The sequence below is a fragment of the Rutidosis leptorrhynchoides genome, chromosome 8 (assembly GCF_046630445.1).
Source record: "Rutidosis leptorrhynchoides isolate AG116_Rl617_1_P2 chromosome 8, CSIRO_AGI_Rlap_v1, whole genome shotgun sequence".
Taxonomy (NCBI): domain Eukaryota; kingdom Viridiplantae; phylum Streptophyta; class Magnoliopsida; order Asterales; family Asteraceae; genus Rutidosis; species Rutidosis leptorrhynchoides.
The window spans coordinates 35,928,197-35,950,524 of NC_092340.1; the positions used below are offsets into that span (position 1 = coordinate 35,928,197).

Sequence of the window (22,328 nt, forward strand, 5' to 3'; positions counted from 1 at the left end):
GATTACATAATATGTATAATACAATATAAATTAGTTAGGATATGTTTAGTCTAGATTTGTTACAAAATTTTCGTAGCTAAAACTAGCAAGTTTATCCAATTTTGTTTTACCCGTCATTTCTTCGTTTCAAATCCGTTTTGAGTGATTCAAGTTGCTATGGTTTCATAATGAACTAAAATTTATGAAACTAAACAGAAAAAGTATAAGTTTATAGTCGAAAATACAGGTTACAAGTCATTTTTTAAAGAGGTAGTCATTTCCGTCAAAAAAACGACATCTTGATGACCATTTTGAAAAACATACTTCCACTTTGTGTTTAACCATGATTCTTGGATATAGTATCATGTTCATATGTAATATCATTTTTCCATAAAACAAACTTCCAATTCAAAGATTAAGATACTTTTTATTTTTATTTTTAACCCAAAACAGCCCCCGATTTCACTACGACGGCGTATGTCCGATTTTACGGTGTTCTTCGTATTTCCAGGTTTTAAATCATTAAGTTAGCATATCATATAGATATAGAACATGTGTTTATTTGATTTTAAAAGTCAAGTTAGAAGGATTAACTTTATTTGCGAACAAGTTTAGAATTAACTAAACTATGTTCTAGTGATTACAAGTTTAAATCTTCGAATAAGATAGCTTTATATGTATGAATCGAATGATGTTATGAACATCATTACTACCTTAAGTTTAGTAGGTAAACCTACTGGAAGTGACAAGAAATGATCTAGCTTCAAAAGATTCTTGGATGACTTGAAAGTTCTTGAAGTAGAATCATGACACGAAAACAAGTTCAAGTAAGATTTCTGCTCGAATTAAGATTGTTATAGTTATAGAAATTGAATCAAAGTTTGAATATGAGTATTACCTTGAATTAGAGAGATAACCTACTGTAAGTAACAAAGGTTTCTTGATCTTGGATGATTACTTGGAATGGATTAGAAAGCTTGGAAGTAATTTTGCCAACTTGAAAGTGTTCTTGGTTTTATGAAACTAGAACTTATAGAATATATGAAGAACACTTAGAACTTGAAGATAGAACTTGAGAGAGATCAATTAGATGAAGAAAATTGAAGAATGAAAGTGTTTGTAGGTGTTTTTGGTCGTTGGTATATGGATTAGATATAAAGGATGTGTAAGTTTGTTTTCATGTAAATAATTCATGAATGATTTATAATATTTTTTGTAATTTTGTGAGATATTTCATGCTAGTTGCCAAATGATGGTTCCCACATGTTTAATGACTCACATGGGCTGCTAAGGAGCTGATCATTGAAGTGTATATACCAATAGTATATACATCTAGAAGCTGTGTATTGTACGAGTACGAATACGGGTGCATACAAGTAGAATTGTTGATGAAAATGAATGAGGATGTAATTGTAAGCATTTTTGTTAAGTAGAAGTACTTTGATATGTGTCTTGAAGTCTTTCAAAAGTGTACTAATACATCTAAATACACTACATGTATATACATTTTAACTGAGTCGTTAAGTCATCGTTAGTCGTTACATGTAAGTGTTGTTTTGAAACCTTTAAGTTAACGATCTTGTTAAATGTAATTAATTCATTGTTATTATACTTAAATGAGATGTTAAATTGTTATGTTAACATGATAACATGGTGTATGAATATATCTTAACATCATATATATATATATATACATATATATATATATATGTTAAAATACTATTACAACGATAATCGTTACGTATATATATTGTTTCGAAATTCTTAAGTTAGTAGTCTTGTTTTACATATGTAGTTCATTGTTAATATACTTAATGATATATATAATTATCATTTTATCATGTTAAATATAGTGTAACAATATCTTAATATGATACATATGTATTTAGTAAGACGTTGTTATAACGATAATCGTTATATATATCGTTTCGAGTTTCTTAACTTAGTAGTCTCATTTTTATGTATATAACTCATTGTTAATATACCTAGTGATATACTTACTTATCATAATATCATGTTATATATATATATATATATATATATATATATATATATATATATATATATATATATATATATATATATATATATATATATATATATATATATCATCATCATCATATGATTTTTACAAGTTTTAACGTTCGTGAATCGCCGGTCAACTTGGGTGGTCAATTGTCTACATGACACTCATTTCAAATAATCAAGTCTTACCAAGTTTGATTGCTTAACATGTTGGAAACATTTAATCATGTAAATATCAATTTCATTTAATATATATAAACATGGAAAAGTTCGGGTCACTACATGTGCATATATGTTTGTGAACATACGAACATTTCATATAATTCACAATTGAACATGTAATTTGTTCACAAACTGATCTTAACCAAATAATCAAATAATTATAAACATATAGTTATTAAAATAACATTTAATATCACATAAGGGCAAAATAAACATTTTCTACTAGGCCCGATCTGAGGATGTTACAATTACCCAGTAAGGATTATTTTGCTCAAAATCCGTGATTAACGATGGCGAGATATTTGTTGAAATTGTACACCGATTTATCGAAACCACGAGTTGTATTTTGCATTTGTTTTTAAATTTACGATTTTAGAATATAGCTTTGATGTGCGGGTGCAGGTGCAGGTGCAGGTGCAGGTGTTGTTTTGGAATATGGATTTGATTGTGCATGTGATCTTCAAATCAGAAACCCACACATGATTGGCATGTGATTTGACTTAACGGACTTTTAACGTCCATTAGCCCTTGGGACTGCATACGCAAAACGATCAAGCCACAGGGACTGTTCATGTGATTTTTCAGTTAAAAAAAGATACGTAATTAGTTTTAACGGTCTAGCAGGTAACCGGTTACACTTTGTTTATGTTAACATATTTGTAACTTTAAGATATGTATTTTATATTTAAATAAAACTAAAAGTATATAACTTATTTATAACTTTAACGGTAGCGAAGAAGAAAAAAAAAATCAAAAAAGAACATAAATGCAACTAAACAGTAGACACATATATGATACGTATGCAATTATCCTCCCACATAAGTGGAGACTAATAGACGGTGTTAGTGTATGTTTATAACGGCGTCTATTTCGTTCGTTACAAACAAACCCCGCGGTTTCAACTGGTGTAGGCCCCTTCTCTCTCAAACCCATACACGGCACCGTTTCCTTCCCTTCCTTCCGTTATCACTCCTCTCTCTAAATCTATCATCTTCTCTCTCTCTCTAGGGTTAACGATTTACCTCAAATCATATTTTTCAAAATTTTGGAGTGGGCGATGAAATGCGTTGTCTCCATAGGTATCGTTCAATTTTATCATTAATTTCGTATCAATATATTGATTTTTCTAGGGTTAGGGTTTCGTTAATTCTCCCTTTGTAAGATAATTGTTTGAATTTACTAATCAATTGCTTATCTATTCATGTAATTCGTATTGATTTTAATGAAATTGAAATGAATTTGAGGTGGCTTAGCTGTATAGGTTATGCTGTGAATTGATTTTAGAGGTTAGAAAAAGGGGATCTTGATAAAATTGATTGATATAGTTTTAGCGTGTGATTATATGAAGAGGTGCATCTCATGCTGTTGAGTGTTGATTGTGGTGGGACTAACGATTCCACCGAAGAAGATACTAATTATACAAATATAAATACGAATTCAATAATGCCTGCTAAAGAAAAATTAGGTGGAGATTTGTTGACAACTCTATCCATGGATAATAATCATTTATCGACGATTTTGTCTATGGATTCAAGTTTGTCGGTACATGATGAGATGGAGAGGGAACTGAATCGGGCCGTGGATCTTAGCTTGCCACCTGATATTAACCTTCCGCTTTCGGCGGAGCCTAGTCCTCCACCATCTTCATGGAATGATACTTGTGATATGTTGGATGTTGGATTCGGTCCTCAACATTATGAGGTTGAAACGAATATTAATGTGACAAAGGTTGGTAAAAAATGTGCTAAACGGCTTGATAACGTGTGGGGGGCATGGTTTTTCTTTAATTTCTACTTCAAACCAGCGTTGAATGAGAAGTCAAAGAATAAAGGGAATCGGCAAAATGGGTATGATAAGTCAGATTTGAAGTTGGATGTGTTCTTAGTTCAACATGATATGGAGAATATGTATATGTGGACTTTTAAAGAGAGGCCCGAGAACGCATTGGGTAAGATGCAGTTAAGAAGTTATATGAATGGGCATTCTAGACAAGGTGAAAAACCGTTCCCGTTTAGTGCAGAAAAAGGGTTTGTTAGATCTCACAGAATGCAAAGGAAACATTATAGGGGACTATCGAATCCTCAATGTGTTCATGGTGTTGAAGTTGTTCGAGCCCCAAATTTGATGAATTTAGATGAAGACGAAAGGAAAAAATGGATGGAGCTTACGGGTAGGGATTTGAACTTTTCTATCCCTTTAGATGCTAGTGATTATGGTTCTTGGAGGAATCTGCCTAGTACAGATTTTGAAATTGAACGCCCTCCTATTATTAATCATCAGCCAAAAAGATTGTTAAATGGTTCGGGGTTGAATCTTTCAACTCCAATATCAGAGCATGTAAATGGTGAAGCAAATGGAAATATAAACGGGATGGATCTTATGGTTGGGTGTAATAGTAAACGAAAGAAAAACTTTTTCCCACATGGTAACGATGATGATAACTCAGATGGTGTTCTTAATATTAATCATGTGGACCCACATTGGTTAACCGAGTTTTCTGGAGTTATGAGAGACGCGTATGGGCCAGTTACAGGTGCTAAAACAATTTATGAAGATGAAGAAGGGTTCTTGATTGTGGTTAGTTTGCCATGTGCTGATCTTCAACGGGTTAAAGTGACATGGCGTAACACACTATCACACGGGATTGTAAAAATCTTTTGTGTAAGCACAGGGTGTATGCCGATTTTAAAAAGAAAAGATAGGACTTTTAAGTTGACTGATCCTTCACCCGAACATTGTCCACCTGGCGAATTCATTCGGGAAATATCTCTTCCTACACGAATACCTGAAGATGCTAAATTGGAAGCTTATGGTGATGAAAGTGGGACCATGTTAGAGATTATTGTTCCTAAACATAGGGAAGGACCAGAAGAACACGAGGTTCGTGTTTGTCTTCGTCCATATGAACGCCCGTATGTTGACTTGACGGAAGCTTTACTTTAAGAAATTGTTGGAGTTTTCATTGTTTTTGCTGACCTGGCCATGTACGCTACATTCGTCACATTAAAATTGCAGCAAAAATGTCTATTTACTGTACTATGTTGAATAGTAAATGCTGCAATTTTTCATGAGACTGAGTAAGTAGTTGAAACTCTAGAAGGTGGAAGGTTGCATTCTATAGAAATCTTTTGTTCTTATTTTCATTTTGGTTGTTAATTGTTAAATTAAAAAAAGAAAAAGAAAAAGAAACTGTATAATTGCCTTGTTTGTTTTTTTGTAGGACAATTTGGTAGTAGTATGTAATAGATCATGGTTGCTTTTAATGCCATCGTCTGATCTATGTTCTGTTTGAATATATTGTTTTGATTTATTAACATCATATAACTAAAGAAGGTTTGTGATGTCACATTTGTTACCTGAATTATGGCAGTTTTGTACTGGAAAGATGGGCTGAATGTAATCTCTTGGCTTGTTTTATAGCCATATATAGTTTCTTCTTCCTATTTTTATCTAAACGATTACATTTTCCAGTTAAGTACCTGTCGTCTTTAACTCTTGGTGCATTGTATATCTGCTGCAAGTGATATGTAAGCAGGGTATTACTATCCTAGACAGGTACCATCACGTTTTATCATAATATATTTGTACTATCGTTCTCTTTAGCCCATGATGTGGTTTATGCTTGGTATTGAAGAATCATAACATATTTGTAGTTTGGATTTATAAGGTAATACATTATACTCTGTATAAAGGTATGTGTAGGATGACTGTGTGATTTATTGCGTGTCAGATGATTATTGTCATATACTGGATGCCTTTTCAGGATGAATAAGGACGAGTTTTGTAGATTCTATGGAGCAATTTGGCCTTTTGGAATGGATCTGATAGGATCCAACAACAGTCTTATATTTCGTGTTGGATTTTCAGGCTCTGAGTTGGCTTCAAGGGGTCAAGCACAGTTTGTTAGAGCAGTTGGTATGTAATTATTTCTTATAATTTTGTAACCTGTGTTCAACTGACTTGGTGTATGAAAAGTAATTACTACACGTAGCAATTGTGACCCAATTACTTATAGATTGGTTGATAACAGTCATCTCTCAGGTGAAATATGGAGTCGTAAACTTCCTTGATGTTGAACATTCTCAGATTACTGTTTTGATGAACTGCGAGTGACTATTTGCTTTGGGTTTTCTATTAAAACATTCAGACATTGTGCTATACTTCTTCAAGATCATTACCCGAACCAGTTTGGGTGTTAACTTGTTGTACGACTTCCCTCTATTGCGCTAATGATAACTCAAACTCTATTTCAAGTAAGCCCGTTCTCTTTACTTATTCCGTGCTTTATCTACATATCTTTTTTGGAGGTGGCATTGTGGGTGGGTGAAATGAGTAAAATTTGGTACAGGTGGGGTCGGGTTGACTTGCAAACACACTTGTCTGTTTTAATAAGTTTCTGTAAAAATGCACTGATTTTGTTTTCAATGAGAATTGGAATTTTTTAATCTTATGAAAGAAGAGACTGCATGCATGATAACTTAACTCATTTATGACCTAATAACCTGTCCCATGTGATCCACTCTTGAGTTCGATAACTTTTTTAGTAAAATGATCCACTCTATAGGGCGAATCTAAAGAACCTTAATTAGAAGTGCAAAATTAGGAATCTTTTGGACCCAAATGCATTAACATTGATGTATATCTTACAAAGACCATGTCCAAATATACCATCTAATACTCTATAAGCATAAGGATTTCCATTAAAAGGTATGTTTTTTTATTGATTTGGATAAGCATCCTGATCTGAGTGCTGGTACTAGCTTTAAGTATTAATAAGGAGTATGTAAAGATTGCTGGGTTGGGTGCATTACTTCTATGAGTATGCATCATTTTCATTTTACGAGTTTATTATCACCCGTTTACCATCGGGTTGGGGTATGTCTACATGTTACCTTCCCGTACCCCGCCTCGGCGGGATTGGGAGTGTTTTTGTTGAATTATCATCGGTTATGGAATTTATTTCATATTTATTATTGGTTTCGTTAGTAACTTAATCTGGGACAATTTTTAATGTTGCTACTTACTACTGGGGGTACAAACAAGCATTTGATCATGAGACTAGTTGTATAGCAGTATTAGAACTAGGTGGCAAGATGGGCGTGCAGATGGTTTGATTAAGGTTGATACAAAGGTATCTTTTAGTAACAAAATAGTTTGGATGATATGGGTTGGACGTGCAAACATGTATAATTGTATATGTCCACTGTTAATAAGCATTCGTTAGTGTTGTTGTGTTAGTTAATACAGCAGTACATAAACAACACACCATATTTGTTAGATATAACAAATCTTATAGGTTGTAAGCATTAACAAAAGAATTCAGATCGATATGGTTAAACAGTCTCATTTTAGCTATTTTATTTTATCTGAGATAAAACTCAATGCAAACCGAGCAATTGATGATTAAACAGTTTTGAAACTGTTCTCTTAAGATATTATCAAACAATGAAAGATATGAAAAAGGCTGGTATCACTGAGAACCTATGTTCATTTAGAAGCACAAATGTTAGTTTCACCATGTCATAACCAGAAATACCAAAACTTGAATGTCATAAGCTCAATTGTTTCCAACGTAATGATAAACAATTTAATAATCGGTTTGCACTATAAGGACAGTCTAATTCCTTTCATACTTAGGGTCAGCCAACACATAATGATAAACAATAACTAGAGCGAATATGAATATTCCGAGGAAATTAGTAATGGAGCCCAAGTTATCTGTTATCATCCGCGACAACAAAACCACAAGTAAGAAAGTGGCTGTCAAAAATCATATAATGTGTGTCACATTCATTGTATGTTTAGGATCTGCCAACTTAATTAGCTAGAGTTTTAATATATAACCTCAAACAGCTCCAAGAATCCACCACATGGGTCCAAGAAAATCACTTACAGATCTATAAACTACATTACATATGTAGATATAGGGTGTGTTTGGGTGACGAGCTTGTTGGAGCTTATGGAAGCTTATAGGAGCTTGAGCTTATGATTTTAATAAGCTCCAAGTCATAAGCTTCGTTTAGTAGAGAAAAAAAGTAGAGCTTATGAAAATCATAAGCTCTGAAAAAATAAACTACTTTTAGTAGCTTATGAAAAAAAGTAGAGCTTATGAACTGAAAAATAAGCTCCAGCTAGTTTACCAAACACTTATAAAAAATAATAAACTCCAGCTACCAGCTTAAAAAAATAAGCTTCAGCTCCAGCTCTATCTCATAAGCTCCAGCTCCAGCTACTTTCATCCAAACACACCCATAGAAAAAATGGTTATTCCTACATCACAACCTCAGTCTTGACCCAATCATTGCAAATTGTGCACTAATGACACTTGGAAATTGCAGGTATTAACAAATTTGATTACAAATCAAGTGTGGAAAAGAAAATGGGATCTTAAAGAACATACCTTTACATGATTAGAAAATAAAAATAAAAAACTACAAACTACAAGGAAGAACTTGAATCACGTACCTTGAAAATTCTTGATCAGATACTGAAGAAATAACTAAAGTCAAGGGTCTGTTATGAAACCCAAGGTAAATAAGTGAGTATATAACATGTTTAGTCCCTCAACTTTTACATAGTAATTAGTAATTTTATTATTATTACCCTACTAGTTTATAACCCGCCACTTGGCGGGAATTATACATAGATGATTGTTTCTTAAGACATTTATCTAAATCAACATACAAACATAAATGAGACACATATGTTTATTAGAGAGAGTGATCCAAAACAAAAACGTGAATATGAATGTACCTTAAGTATGTAAAATATGAAAATTTTGCCATTGTTTTGCTGCTAGGTAGTTAATTATTTCATCCAAAAGTTGTACTCCGTAATTGTTTGACAAAATGGGTCATAACGTAATATGCAACAAAAGTCAATGCTATAAACGAAGCTGGTGACACATCTTAAACGATTCAAAATTTTAATCAAGATATGCGATCAATCAAAAATATAGATATGGCACCAGCCCCTATTTGTGGCAAAGCAACGGTAAATGAAAAACATGATGACCTGTAGACGATGCAAAAGACACATTAAGTTTACAACAAATGCTGTAAGTGTTGGTTATTGGACCGGTCTTCCTCAAAAATATAGTAAAAATGTTTGTTCAGAGCATCATATCTGTGTGTATTTTATCTTTGAATAACAGTAAATGTTAATGTATTATAAAGTACTGTAGCAACTTTTAAAAGTTAAAAGATGTTCCAAAAGTTGCAGGTTAAGATACCAAAATTATTTAACACCCAAGACATGGGAGATGTTATTAAATTTGAAGTTAGGGTCATTTGCATCATGTATGCTAAAATTGGAAGGATACTTACATTCCTAACTGGGGTTGGTGTCCAGAAACATAGAATTGAAAGTCAAGATAAAAAAATGTATAACTTCTACTTCAATATCTACAAATAATTAGACAAGTTAACATATAAAGTATAATAAGATAATAAGATAAGTGAAATAAACATAAGTATAGACTTCAAGTTCAATATCTTCAAGTCAATTTATATAAAGTGCAATACAAACAAGTAGTGAAATGACATTACAAAATACTAAATTCAATAAGAAAAAAACACTTGATTATTATAAACTAAATCGTGGATCAAAATATACATAAATACTGGTAGAAACAACCACATTAAAACTAAGATACCCGTCTCGCTAGGAAAATTAAAATATCAAAACAAACCAAGTTCACAACAATACCAACATATAACAAAACCTATATAACCCATACAACGAAAGTACACTGTAGTACACACAGAACCTATACAAACTGACCGCTACACTACAGAACCTATATAACACATACAAACTGATCGCTACACAATAGTGCACACAAGAACCTATTTAGCGCTACCACCAGAAGTTATAAACCCATACAAACTGATCGCTACACACAGAACCTATATAACCCGAATAAACACCAAACGCTTCTTATTTGTTAAGACTTTAGTTCGGACATAATAATGTATCCCGACAACACAGTCTCAGACCCATTCAACCTTACAAAAATTTATGCTTCAAAGTGAACCCATTTGCTACCTCTATATAGTTAGATACAACTAAAGATTAAGAGAACATAAAATAGAAGAAATTACCTTTTGTTGAATATGGAAAACAAATGACTGGTGACAAGATTCTGTAATTCAAAAGATGGTTGTATAAACTTTCGTCTACACCAGCAGCAAAATCAGAAGCATATCTCTTCCGTTCACAATCTCACATAACGTTCTGTTATAAGACTATCTTTACATAATGTTCGAATCATACAACAATAGATGAATCATTCCACATCTTGTAAGCAAATGATTTGTGGTGCACCTGACCAAAACCCATTTATGCACATTAAAACATTACTTGTTTTGATACGTTATCCACCCTGCCGAATTCCATGACCTCTAATTTACACAAGATTGACGATCAAGTGTACCTTATAAAAAAGGATTGATAACGAAAACCTTAAGAATAAATCTCCGTTAGCTGTAAAGTCGCTGCCAGTTGACACTACATTCTCATAGCATTGGCCCAAGTTCACAAATGCAAAAAAAAAAAAAAAAAAGTTAGAAAAAAGAACTATAGTTTGCACAAATAAGATGCTCAACAGTTACATTGATGGATTGCACATACATAATCACTCAAAAGGTTCTTATAGTTACTAAAAGAGTGTGAGTTTTATAAATAGAGAACATAGAAAGATTGCTGGAACATCGTTAGTATTTACTTGCAAAGATCTATAAACCTCCCAAAAATCGATATGTCAAACAAAAGAAAAAGAGTCCCGGTAACCTAAACCCAACCCACACTAACTTGATCCACACCAAAAACTAAACCCATTTAATCCTTACCTGTTGAACAACTCATGCCACCTCGATTATTGATTATTATTAATTTTATATAATTCTCAATTAGTTTGTATAAAGCAAAAATATATGCTAAATCTTCTAAATTTATTTATAGTCAGAAACTCTTTTTGCTACAATAATCCAATGAAATTGCGCAGTCATCAAAACCCATTTGTTTAATAACCTACAAAAACTCATAAAAAATTAAATATAACATAATTGTATGGAGTATAATTTGCACAGATGGAGACTTGAGCAATTTGAGGGTCACTGTATAAACATGCCAAAATAGTAATTTAGATGACAACATCGGATAGGAAAATGAAAACAGTGACGATCTTAGGTGTTCTTACTCGGCCCAAGCGGATTCCATGAGTGAAGTTAATGTTGGAGTGTTGATCCAGCCAAACATATTCACAATAGCATACATTATCCACAATTAGCGTTCATCTACTTGAAGAACCCAATATATACACCAATGCAACAATAGATCCAACAAAGATAAACAGTAATTTAGTATATTAATCCAACAAACAAAAGTTCATGATCCATATGATAAATTCCATAATCAAATCAAACTATATATATGTACCTTCCATTGGCCCAAACGGAACACACTGGTCCTTTAGCCCTGCAAAACAATCAACAAAAAACTAAAATTCCAGTTACTCATATCAAACACTAACAGTATCCAAATAGGGAAATAAATAAAAAAAAAAAAAAAAAAAAAAGCCAGAAACAAAATTAATCAATCGAGTTACTCCCAATAATAGATGCCATCACCAATAATTGAAAATCAACAATCGTAAGCTCTATATAAAACTCAACCTAACCAAATTAGAAACCTATTGCTTCACCACTTTATTCACGACATTTTATACAAAAAGGAAAATTAGAAACCTTAGTCCACCGCATGTAAAATCCTGAGTAACAACGATTTTTGAAGTATCTGGAAATTCGAGAACATGTATTAACACATAATCAGATGTTATGTGAGAAGAATTAATGTACTTTATGAAAAATTGATTAACAAAAAAGAATGTGAAACAAACCTTGTGTAGTCCGCTCACATCGTCGTTAGCTTCATCGATTTTGGATAAATCGTTTAACACCATATTGGGGATAAAATATAAGCAATAGATCAATCAAATGGATTTTTTCCGCTGGATTTGAAGATCATTCGTGAAATTAGGGAAAGGAAATTTGCCTAATATATGAGAGATGCTAATTGTACTCTGTAATTGCTAATTGTACTCCGTAACTGCTAATTGTACTCCGTAACTGTTAACTTTAAGGTTAATATAATTAAGGTGAAGGTTAAGGTTATTAGTGTAATTATGTACTGTAACTGCTGTTAAGTTTCCTAAATGATGTCATTATCAATTTAAAGGGCTGAGATTGAAAGTTAACTTTCTCATCTAATAGCTAGAATTTTTACATGTAGGATTTTTTAAACAACTATATCATCATATTTGTTTTCTAATTAGAGATTAGAGAGATATTTGCGTACGTGGGGAATTTGGCCGTTTTGACCACCCACGTTGTCCAAACGACAACACAAAAAAAAACATATTCCCCCAAACTTCATCCAAGTTTCATGTTTAGTCCGTGTAAAACGTAAATTTATTATTTTGATTAAAAATCCTAACCAAACTTCACCATTATTTTCAACAGGACATATTTTCCCGCTCGCCTCGCGTTAAATTTTTTCGAACCCACCGTTCAACTCAGAAAAATCTTATGAACCCAACGGGACTAACTATATACGAAACGGACACTTCTAAAAAAACGCTCAATACCTCAAACTATATTCAATAAATATACACACCTATAATACGCCCTGTTAACTATAAATACGCAACCCAAAGGCCCCGCGGCATCGCGCGGGCCTGTTTTCTAGTTATACTATATTATAAATATGATGATCCCTAAACCCAACATCATTCAACTTCACTTGATCAATCTGGATAGTTCCATACATGGTCATGCAAGCAAATATGGAAGAGCTACTTTGGTTGCATACAATGATGCGTATGAACAAAATGGAGTGTATATGAATCACCTACCTCCTAGAAGTACTCCTTAATCTTGCAGATTCACTTGCACAATGTACAGATTGTGCACAAACATGCACACAACTTTGCATTTGTTCAAATAACAGTTTAGTTTAAAATTTTTAGAATACTAGAAATAGCCACCAGAAACAGAATCAACATTAATGATTATCAGAAAGAAACTATTGCATATAGATATGTCATAAAAGGATAAAAGTAACAAATAAACATTGCATAATCAAAGGCTAAATGTCTTAAACAACCATTAACCGACCAGAAATAAACCCAACAAGCAAGAGAAAAAATTAATCAACTTCTTCAATTTTGGGACCTGCACCATTTCCGCCAGCAGCCGGTCCATCTGCACCCATACCACCCATATCTGGCACACCACCACCACCACCACCACTTTGGTACATCTTTGCAATTATAGGGTTACAAATACCCTCGAGCTCCTTCATCTTGTCTTCAAATTCCTCAGCCTCTGCAAGCTGATTCGAATCCAACCATTGAACAGCCTGATCAACTGCATCCTCCACCTCCTTCTTGTCATCAGCAGGAAGCTGTGAAGCTACCTTATCATCTTTAATGGTGTTCCTCATGTTGTAAGCATAATTCTCAAGTGCATTCTTCGCCTCCACTTTCTTCTTATGCTCTTCATCTTCTGCCTTATACTTCTCAGCTTCCTGTACCATCTTCTCAATGTCTTCTTTAGACAATCTCCCCTTATCATTTGTAATCGTAATCTTGTTCTTCTGACCACCAACTTTATCCTCAGCAGATACATTCAAGATACCATTCGCATCAATATCAAAACAGACATTGATTTGTGGTACACCTCGAGGTGCGGGTGGAATCCCCGACAATTCAAATTTACCAAGCAAGTTGTTGTCTTTTGTTCTTGCTCTCTCACCTTCATAAACTTGAATCATGACACCAGGTTGATTGTCAGAATACGTTGAAAACACTTGCTCCTTTTTAGTAGGAATCGTAGTGTTTCTTGGAATCAAAACAGTCATAACTCCACCAGCAGTTTCCAAACCAAGCGACAACGGTGTTACGTCTAACAACAAAAGGTCTTGAACCTTTTGGTTGCCTTCACCAGTCAATATTGCAGCTTGTACAGCAGCACCATACGCAACAGCTTCATCGGGATTAATGCTTTTACAAAGCTCTTTTCCATTAAAGAAATCTTGTAATAACTGTTGTACTTTTGGAATTCGAGTAGATCCACCAACAAGAACAACATCATGAACACTGCCTTTGTCCATTTTAGCATCTTTTAAACACTTCTCCACAGGCTCCATACACTTTCTAAACAGATCCATGTTGAGCTCTTCAAAACGTGCACGAGTAATGGTTGAATAGAAATCAATACCTTCGAATAACGAATCAATCTCGATCGTTGTTTGAGCGGTAGAAGACAAAGTCCTCTTTGCTCTTTCACAAGCGGTTCTCAATCGCCTTAAAGCCCTTGGATTACCAGTAATATCTTTCTTGTTCTTCCTCTTAAATTCCTGAACAAAGTGATTTACCATCCTGTTATCAAAATCTTCACCCCCTAAATGAGTATCACCAGCTGTAGCTTTCACTTCGAAAATACCCTCTTCAATGGTAAGAAGAGAAACATCAAAAGTACCACCACCAAGGTCAAAAATAAGAACGTTCTTCTCGCCAGAAGAAGACGCCTTCTTATCAAGACCATATGCAATAGCTGCAGCCGTAGGCTCGTTGATAATACGCATCACATTAAGACCAGCAATCGCACCGGCATCCTTTGTTGCTTGACGTTGGGAATCATTGAAGTAAGCAGGGACAGTCACTACAGCGTTCTTGATAGATGTGCCAAGATAAGCTTCTGCAATTTCTCTCATCTTTATAAGAACCATTGAAGAGATTTCTTCTGGTGCAAATTGTTTCTCTTCACCTTTGTATGTAACCCCAATTAGTGGTTTGTCGGCAGGACCAGAAATAACCTTGAATGGCCACAACTTCATATCACTTTGAACTGAAGGATCACTAACCTTTCTACCCATCAACCGCTTTGCATCTACAATTAAAACAAAGCTTAATGTAAGTCCCATTGTTATTAACATAAACCCGGATTGTTATAAAATATATGCCTTTTTACATCATATATGTTGCACACTAAAGATTAATACGGAGTAATAATTAATACTCCTAATTAATAATTATAATTAATAATAATAATAAAAGTAGTCTATCAATCCATGAGATTAGGCATTCCAGGTTATATAATTAAGTAGACTCTAATACAAATACAAAATAGAGTACATACTACATACAGAGGTTATATAATGAATGCTCAAATTTGTCATCAATTATAGAAATTATATTTCAAGGTTTTATGAATTAAATTTAATCACAAACGAATTACGAAAATTCATCAAATTCTAGGTTAAGATATACAAAACATTACAAATTATAGATCACTTAAGCATTACGTAATTATATCCAAAACAAACTAGGCATTAACGAATCATAAGACCATAGATAACGCAGGCGTTTGTTGCCTGAATCCGCCCACAAACGCCCCATAAACGCCCGGAATGGGGCGTTTGTGGGCGTTTGTGTTGGGGCGTTTGTCAAGAAAGCACGAGCATAAAAATGTGCGTTTGTGATTTTTTATTTTTTATTTTAATTCTTTTCTACCTTTTTCACCACTTTTTAACCCAACCTCCAATCATATTTTGACACATCACCCACAAACGCCCTTACAAAAGCCTCCCATTACAACTCCCCCAAAATGTCATGGCCCAGTCACAGTTTTCCCCAAAAAGTGCACCTCACCCACTCCACGTCACAATCACCAATATCTGTGGTCTAACAAATTACTAATGCACAATGTAAGTTTTCTATAACTTAGGTCTACATATGACACATCTAATCAAAACATTAATTTATAAGAGTGAAGTATAGAACGCTTACCAAAAACGGTGTTAACAGGATTCATAGCTACTTGATTCTTAGCAGCGTCACCGATCAAACGCTCAGTATCCGTAAACGCAACATACGACGGCGTAGTCCTGTTTCCCTGATCATTAGCGATGATTTCAACCCTATCGTGCTGCCATACTCCGACGCACGAGTACGTCGTCCCTAAATCAATTCCGATTGCTGGTCCATCACCTTTACCGGCCATATCGTCGAGTTAATCAGAAACTACGATAGAGAACTTGAAAATAGGAAAGTATTGAGAAGAGAGATTTTTGTGAGCGAAAATCGTATACAGTTTTAAGCGATAATATGAGGAGGTTGACAAGGGCAAGGGTTTTATTTATACAGTTTGGTTGTTCTAGAAAGTTCGTAAAATTTATTAAAGTACGTCAGATTATATTGGTGAAATAAGGAATCCAAAATAAAAAAAAAGGTTTTGACGAGTTTGACTGTGATTTTGGAAGATTCTCGTTCATTCTGGAGCTCATTGCTTCTTTCAAATTTTTAAACGCCTTGACGTGGCATTTCTATTTTCTTTTCCTTACAAAATTAACCGGAGTGTTTTTTTTTTTTTTTGGAAAAAAACAAAGAACTTTTACGGCTCTATTTTTGAGTCAACAGCAAGCGTCGATTTATTGACGTCTTGACTGCCATTTAGAGCCTAAATTGAATTCCAGCAGGATTTAAAACCCGTAGAAATTTGATTGTACTATTTTAATGACGTCTCATTTCTATTTTTAATTTTATTTTACTATTTTTTTAAGAAAAATTTCCTCCTTATTGACCGGATGTCCACTCAGAAACAATCTCTTTATCCATCGAATAGATAGGGATGACTTTCTCTACTTTTGAGAGTGTTTCACTATGAGTGGAGAAATGACTTGTTTTTATTCTCGGATAGAGGAAGAATTGTCTACATCTTACCTCCCCCTACACCAATCATGTGGTATTGAGTTTTGTTGTTGTATTAAGCATACAGCCGTGCATACCACATTTTTTTTTCTTTTATAAGTTTAGTCACAAATCTTTAGATAAATTTAAAATATTTTAAAAAACAAACAACAATTAAGTATTTTAGAATGCATTACCTCCTCTTCTCAGTATACAAAAGATATAAAAAGACTTTGACTCCCCATCATAAAAAAAAACTCTTAATGATATTGAAAAAAAAAACTCTTCTTTTCTTATTAATATAACAAATACTATAAACGGATACTTAATCGAAAGATGAAAGACACTAACAAAAATACAAAAGGAGAAACGAGAACGGGTAAGTTCACAACTAGAAAACAATACTAACCGTAGAGGCGAGACTACATTCAATCAAGTGGGAGGTCCTTTCACCCACTATTTTTTAATTGTTTACTACAAAATACTACTAAAATTTAATAGACCACAATTAAATTTAAATATATGTTTTTGTATTTTTAAAAAACAATAGTTTTTTTTAAGTAAAAGGATCATATTTTGGGAAAAATATATGATAAAGTACTACTCAAATTGTATATGATCTCATTGAGTTTCGAACCTAGATTCGCCACTGACTAACCGCCTTGCTACCGCTATCTACAAACGAACTTAACCAGAAACAAAGAAATTAGAGAAAAAGATTCGCAAACATAAAAAGAATACAACAAGCAATAACAATACAAAAAAAGACAAAACAACGAAACCAGAACCGAATACGACTCACGAAAAGGCGTGTTTTTAGGCCTTGGAAGATCCTTTGCGAGTTTTGGTGACCTGGTTAACAACAATTTCATCCACCTTGTCACAAATATTTTTCTTCCCCGAACGTGAAGTAAAGGAATATGTTAACACGTTTGAAGACTCATTTCCATCGAGCGTTCATGTGAAGGGAGGTTATAAACCACAATCCAAGCCATGTCCGTTGTCACTAGAAGCGAGTTTAGCATCTCGATCCCGACCCGAAGACTTATACCCGTAACTCACACCCACATTTGAGCCTCCAATAAAATCATTAATAGAGACATCTAAACAAATTTTTCATTGGTTCTTCAAAATCAATATCATCATTCATCATTATATATTATCACAAACAAAAAGAATTGATATTAGGTTTTATTAGAAACTGCAGAATAAAAATAAGGGGCTGATTTGTACACTACCAAATTTTGTCATACATCACCAAATATGTATTACAATATTGTACAATACAATGTTTTAATGCACTTTTGGTGGTGTATGACTAAAATTTAGTAGCGTACGAAATCACGCACGAAAAATAAATAAATAAATAAATAAATAAAAGCAGCCGAGCCCGAACGCCTAAACTGTTTTAAGTGGGTCGGATCCCAAATATATATATCGCTACGACCCGGTTCCCTCAAAAGAAGTCAGAATTCATGTCTTACCTTCCGGAGTAACAGAGCGCGGTTTCTTACGGATACGTGACCTTTAATCGAGTAACTTCTTTTTCTCTATACATATTCATTCGTCTGTATGTATAATTTTTCATTATTCAATCGATTGAAAGCTCAATCGATCCTATGGATAATATCTATCATCATTTTATGTGGAACGGCTAATTTTTATCATGATGTTGTACGTTTTTCTTTTTTAATAATCATGCCTCTAATCGGAATTCGGAAATCATCCTCCAAAATTCGATTATATGTTTGTAACTGTTCCAAAATAACAGTGTTGTTAATGTCTAATTGTGATGTATCTATAAGAAACAATATATATTAGTTAGATTGATTAATAAAGAAATTGCATTTCAATGGTGAATTATGATTAACGACGTAATTTATTTATTTATTTTTATTAACTTTTTTTTGTATGTGGATTTTTGAGTGAATAGTTATTGGAATCTATTTTAGTTAGAGTGAATATATTGACTTAACTTGAACGTCATAAGATTAATTAAGTTAAGATTATGTATTAAATGAAGATGACTATGACTACTAGGGTTCTGTTTGGGTAACACATTACTCATACTGTAAATTATAGTAAGATATAATCAACTGTCTGGTGTATGATTTAAAGAAAGGGAACTTGTGTTAATGATTTACTTTGTATCGATTTTGCTATGTAGGCAGTTTATGTAGTTTCTGCGTTGATAAAGGATAGGATGTGATGTGATGGGGGAGACTTTACGTTTTTTCAAATTAAATAAGAAGTTAGAGCTGAGGATTACCGCTACTCAAAATATCCCTAAAAGCCGTTTACTAGGCCCACTCGCAAACAAATCATCAAGGAAAACGCTAAAATGTGTTACTTCAATGAAAGTCAGTGTGGTGGCTACAGGTGGTGCTGGTGATATCGTTGCGTTTCTTTTGACAACTGCAGCACTTGAGATTGTTAAAAGGTTCTCTTCAGCACATTGTCCGGTTATTTGGCGTGGGATTCAGGCGCTTCAAATTCTATGTTGTCCGCCATTTAAATGGATCCAAAAATGGGCTCCTTTTACTGGATTGGTTAAAGGAATGCAGGTTTGTTTACCACATTTACCTTGCGGTGCCATTCAATAATTGCTATATTATTCACGGTAGTTGATATTCTTGTCTCTTTTGTTAGGCGTTGTCAAAGCCGTTGATGCTTCTCACAGCGGCAACAATATTCGATGAATCGGGATCTTCAAAAGGAACCCTCAGTGGTTCGGGTGCTGAGCTCACAGAACTGTCGACACAATTGGTCACCCAAAATAGAAGGTATCACTTATTTCCTATTTTGAGATTGTAGTTGCTTAAGATGCATAAGATAAATGTATACTTGTATAAAGTTCAGCTAAATTTAAATAACAGGCTAAGCTTGTATCATGACCGATTAGTTTTATTAATTGTCTCTCTGATATCACTGATATGGGCTTGACTTGTGCTAAACAGATAAGGTTTCTTTGTTCAGGCTACTCTTGGGAGGGTAAGTATTTTCACTCAGATGTAAGTGGCCCAACCGGGATTTTTCATGACCCTTCCGGTTTGAACCCGAGACCTCTCTTGTGACGATATAAGGACCCCAACCACTAGGCTATCTTGAAATGGTTATGAGCTTGACTTGTGGTGTCGTTACTATATTCTAGCTTCTTATTCTCTCAATTTTGTACTTATTATACATGTTTTAAATCTGTGGGTCATGCAGGCCTGTCAATAAGGTTCCAAGGAGTGTTGGCATGGAAGATTGGTTGGTAGAACTCTATGAAGAGCTTGATAAGCAGGGTATTACTATCCCAGACAGGTATCATCACTTTATTTTAATATATTATACTGTTGTTGTCTTGGCCCATGATGTGTCTGTCATATGCTTGGTATCGAAGAACCATAAGTTATTTTAGATTGTCATATTAATATTAATATACATTATATAAAAGAGTAGGACAACTATGCGCGATACATTGCGTGTGAGATGATTGTTGACATATATTGGATGATTGTATCAGGATGAATGAGGATGAGCTATGTAGATTCTATGCTGTCTCTGAAGGTGACTTTGCAAGGCTTTTATCATCAGTTAAGAAGACTATTCGCTGGAGGCAGAAATACACGCTTCTTTCACCTCAAGAACTTGAGTATTGGGGCAATTTGGTCTTTTGGCATGGATCTGATAGGATGCAACGACCTTGCCTTTTTATTCGTGTTGGAATTGCAGGCTCTGAATTGGCTTCAGGGGGTCAAGCACAGTTTGTAAGAGCAGTTGGTATGTGAATTCTCCTCGTAACTATGTATGCTTGTTTTCAAATTGTAGGTGGTAATTGCAACCCAATTACGTATAGATTTGCTGATTCCGGTCATCTGTTTTTTATTGGATCAAATGAGTTTTAATAAAAGATATAATCAGAAAGGAAACATGTCAAATGAGATATATGAAACTATATGTCATATTTTAAACAGTTTGGTGCTAATGAGATATATGAAACCATATTGTACGTATATCAGTGTCTCAGGTGGAATATGGAGTTATAAACTTGCTTGACGCTGAGCATTCTCAGATTACTGTTTTGATGGACTGTGAGGGACTATCGCCCTTTGGATTCCCTATTAAAACATTCAGACATTGTGCTATACTTCTTCAAGATCATTACCCAAACCGGCTTGGTTGCTTACTCGTTGTACGACTCCCCTCTATTGCGCGAATGATAACTCAAACTCTATTCCAAGTAAACCCGTTCTCTTTACTTCTTGCGTGCTTTATCTACATTATTACTTTCATTAAAGGTGCCAATGTGGGCTGGTAAAATGAGTCAACTTTAGTACTGGTGGTTCATGTTGACTCGCAAACACTTTTATTGTTTAAATAAGAAGTTTTTTTTAAATATATGGCAAATATCTTGCAATGAGAATGGATTTTTTAAAAATATTATGAAAAAAGATACCATATTTATTAAGAACTTGACCCATTAATATTTTGTAATATATCTAGTAAGTCACCTGTCCCATGTAAATCAGTAAATCACACACTTGATTTGTATAACTTTATAGTAAAATGATTCACTCTATATGGTGAACATAAAGAACCTAAATAATCAGTACATAATAAGGGAAATTTTTTTGACGCAAATACATAAACATTTACAAAGACAATATTCAAATCTATGACCTTTAACATAAGCACAATTTCCAACATAGGAATGTTGCAATTTATACTAGATTGAAGAAACAAGTCTTATTTGATCGAATGAGAATTGTGACAAAGTCATAGTGTTAAATGACTGAGACCCTAACTGTATCTTTATCTCTCTTAATCGTTCAGGTTTTGACGCCTAGGACCCAGCGGAAGTTGATGATCTTGGGGGATAACTACCAAGAGGTTCTTTCAAGATACTTTGAAGAATTGCCAGATTTTCTTGGTGGCAAGTGTTCGTGCCCCAGATGTACAAATGACGTGGCAACAGTTGGGGAGAGGGCAATTATTGATATTACAAATCATCGTATCGACAATACATCTTCTAATACTGAGCTGTATGCGGGTCCTAGTAGCTTAAATATAAATGGGGAGTATGTAAAAGTTGCTGGGGTGGGTGCATTACTTTTATGGGTATGTATCGTTTTCTTTTTAGCAGTTTATTATCACCGGTTTACGTTCGGATAAGGGTATCCTCATTCGCACCGTTGACACAACTGGGTAGTGTTGGCTTATCACTGGTGTCTGATCTTACAACTTTAAAACATAATTGGTTCTTGAAACCACTGTTTTTGGCTATTCTGGTTACGGTTTTGATAAACAAAATTTTTATAGATTGGTTTCATTAGCAACTTGGTGGTGGTTCAATTTATATTTGTTGCTA

The 22,328-nt window shown here is 34.0% G+C and overlaps 4 protein-coding genes across 4 annotated transcripts; 2 read left to right on the forward strand and 2 right to left on the reverse strand.

Annotated features, from left to right (window-relative positions):
• Positions 1–3,183: 3,183 nt before the first annotated feature.
• On the forward strand, positions 3,184–5,857 carry LOC139861743 (uncharacterized). The gene has a single exon (XM_071850239.1). It carries the CDS (start codon positions 3,586–3,588, stop codon positions 5,167–5,169), a length of 1,584 nt encoding a protein of 527 aa, XP_071706340.1. The 5' UTR covers positions 3,184–3,585; the 3' UTR covers positions 5,170–5,857.
• A 1,986-nt stretch (positions 5,858–7,843) lies between these two features.
• LOC139864878 (dolichyl-diphosphooligosaccharide--protein glycosyltransferase subunit 4A-like) lies at positions 7,844–7,954 on the reverse strand. The gene has a single exon (XM_071853442.1). The coding sequence runs from the start codon at positions 7,952–7,954 to the stop codon at positions 7,844–7,846; it is 111 nt and encodes a 36-aa protein (XP_071709543.1).
• Positions 7,955–13,382: 5,428 nt separating this feature from the next.
• Positions 13,383–16,367, reverse strand: LOC139862676 (heat shock cognate 70 kDa protein 2-like). Its single transcript, XM_071851300.1, has 2 exons — positions 16,076–16,367; positions 13,383–15,176 (listed from the first exon to the last, which is right to left on the reverse strand). Exons 1-2 carry the CDS (start codon positions 16,287–16,289, stop codon positions 13,432–13,434), a joined length of 1,959 nt encoding a protein of 652 aa, XP_071707401.1. The 5' UTR covers positions 16,290–16,367; the 3' UTR covers positions 13,383–13,431.
• A 2,035-nt stretch (positions 16,368–18,402) lies between these two features.
• Positions 18,403–22,252, forward strand: LOC139863303 (uncharacterized). Its single transcript, XM_071851936.1, has 7 exons — positions 18,403–18,510; positions 19,143–19,539; positions 19,625–19,758; positions 20,186–20,281; positions 20,484–20,740; positions 20,980–21,200; positions 21,794–22,252. Exons 2-7 carry the CDS (start codon positions 19,189–19,191, stop codon positions 22,130–22,132), a joined length of 1,398 nt encoding a protein of 465 aa, XP_071708037.1. The 5' UTR covers positions 18,403–18,510; positions 19,143–19,188; the 3' UTR covers positions 22,133–22,252.
• Positions 22,253–22,328: the final 76 nt, after the last annotated feature.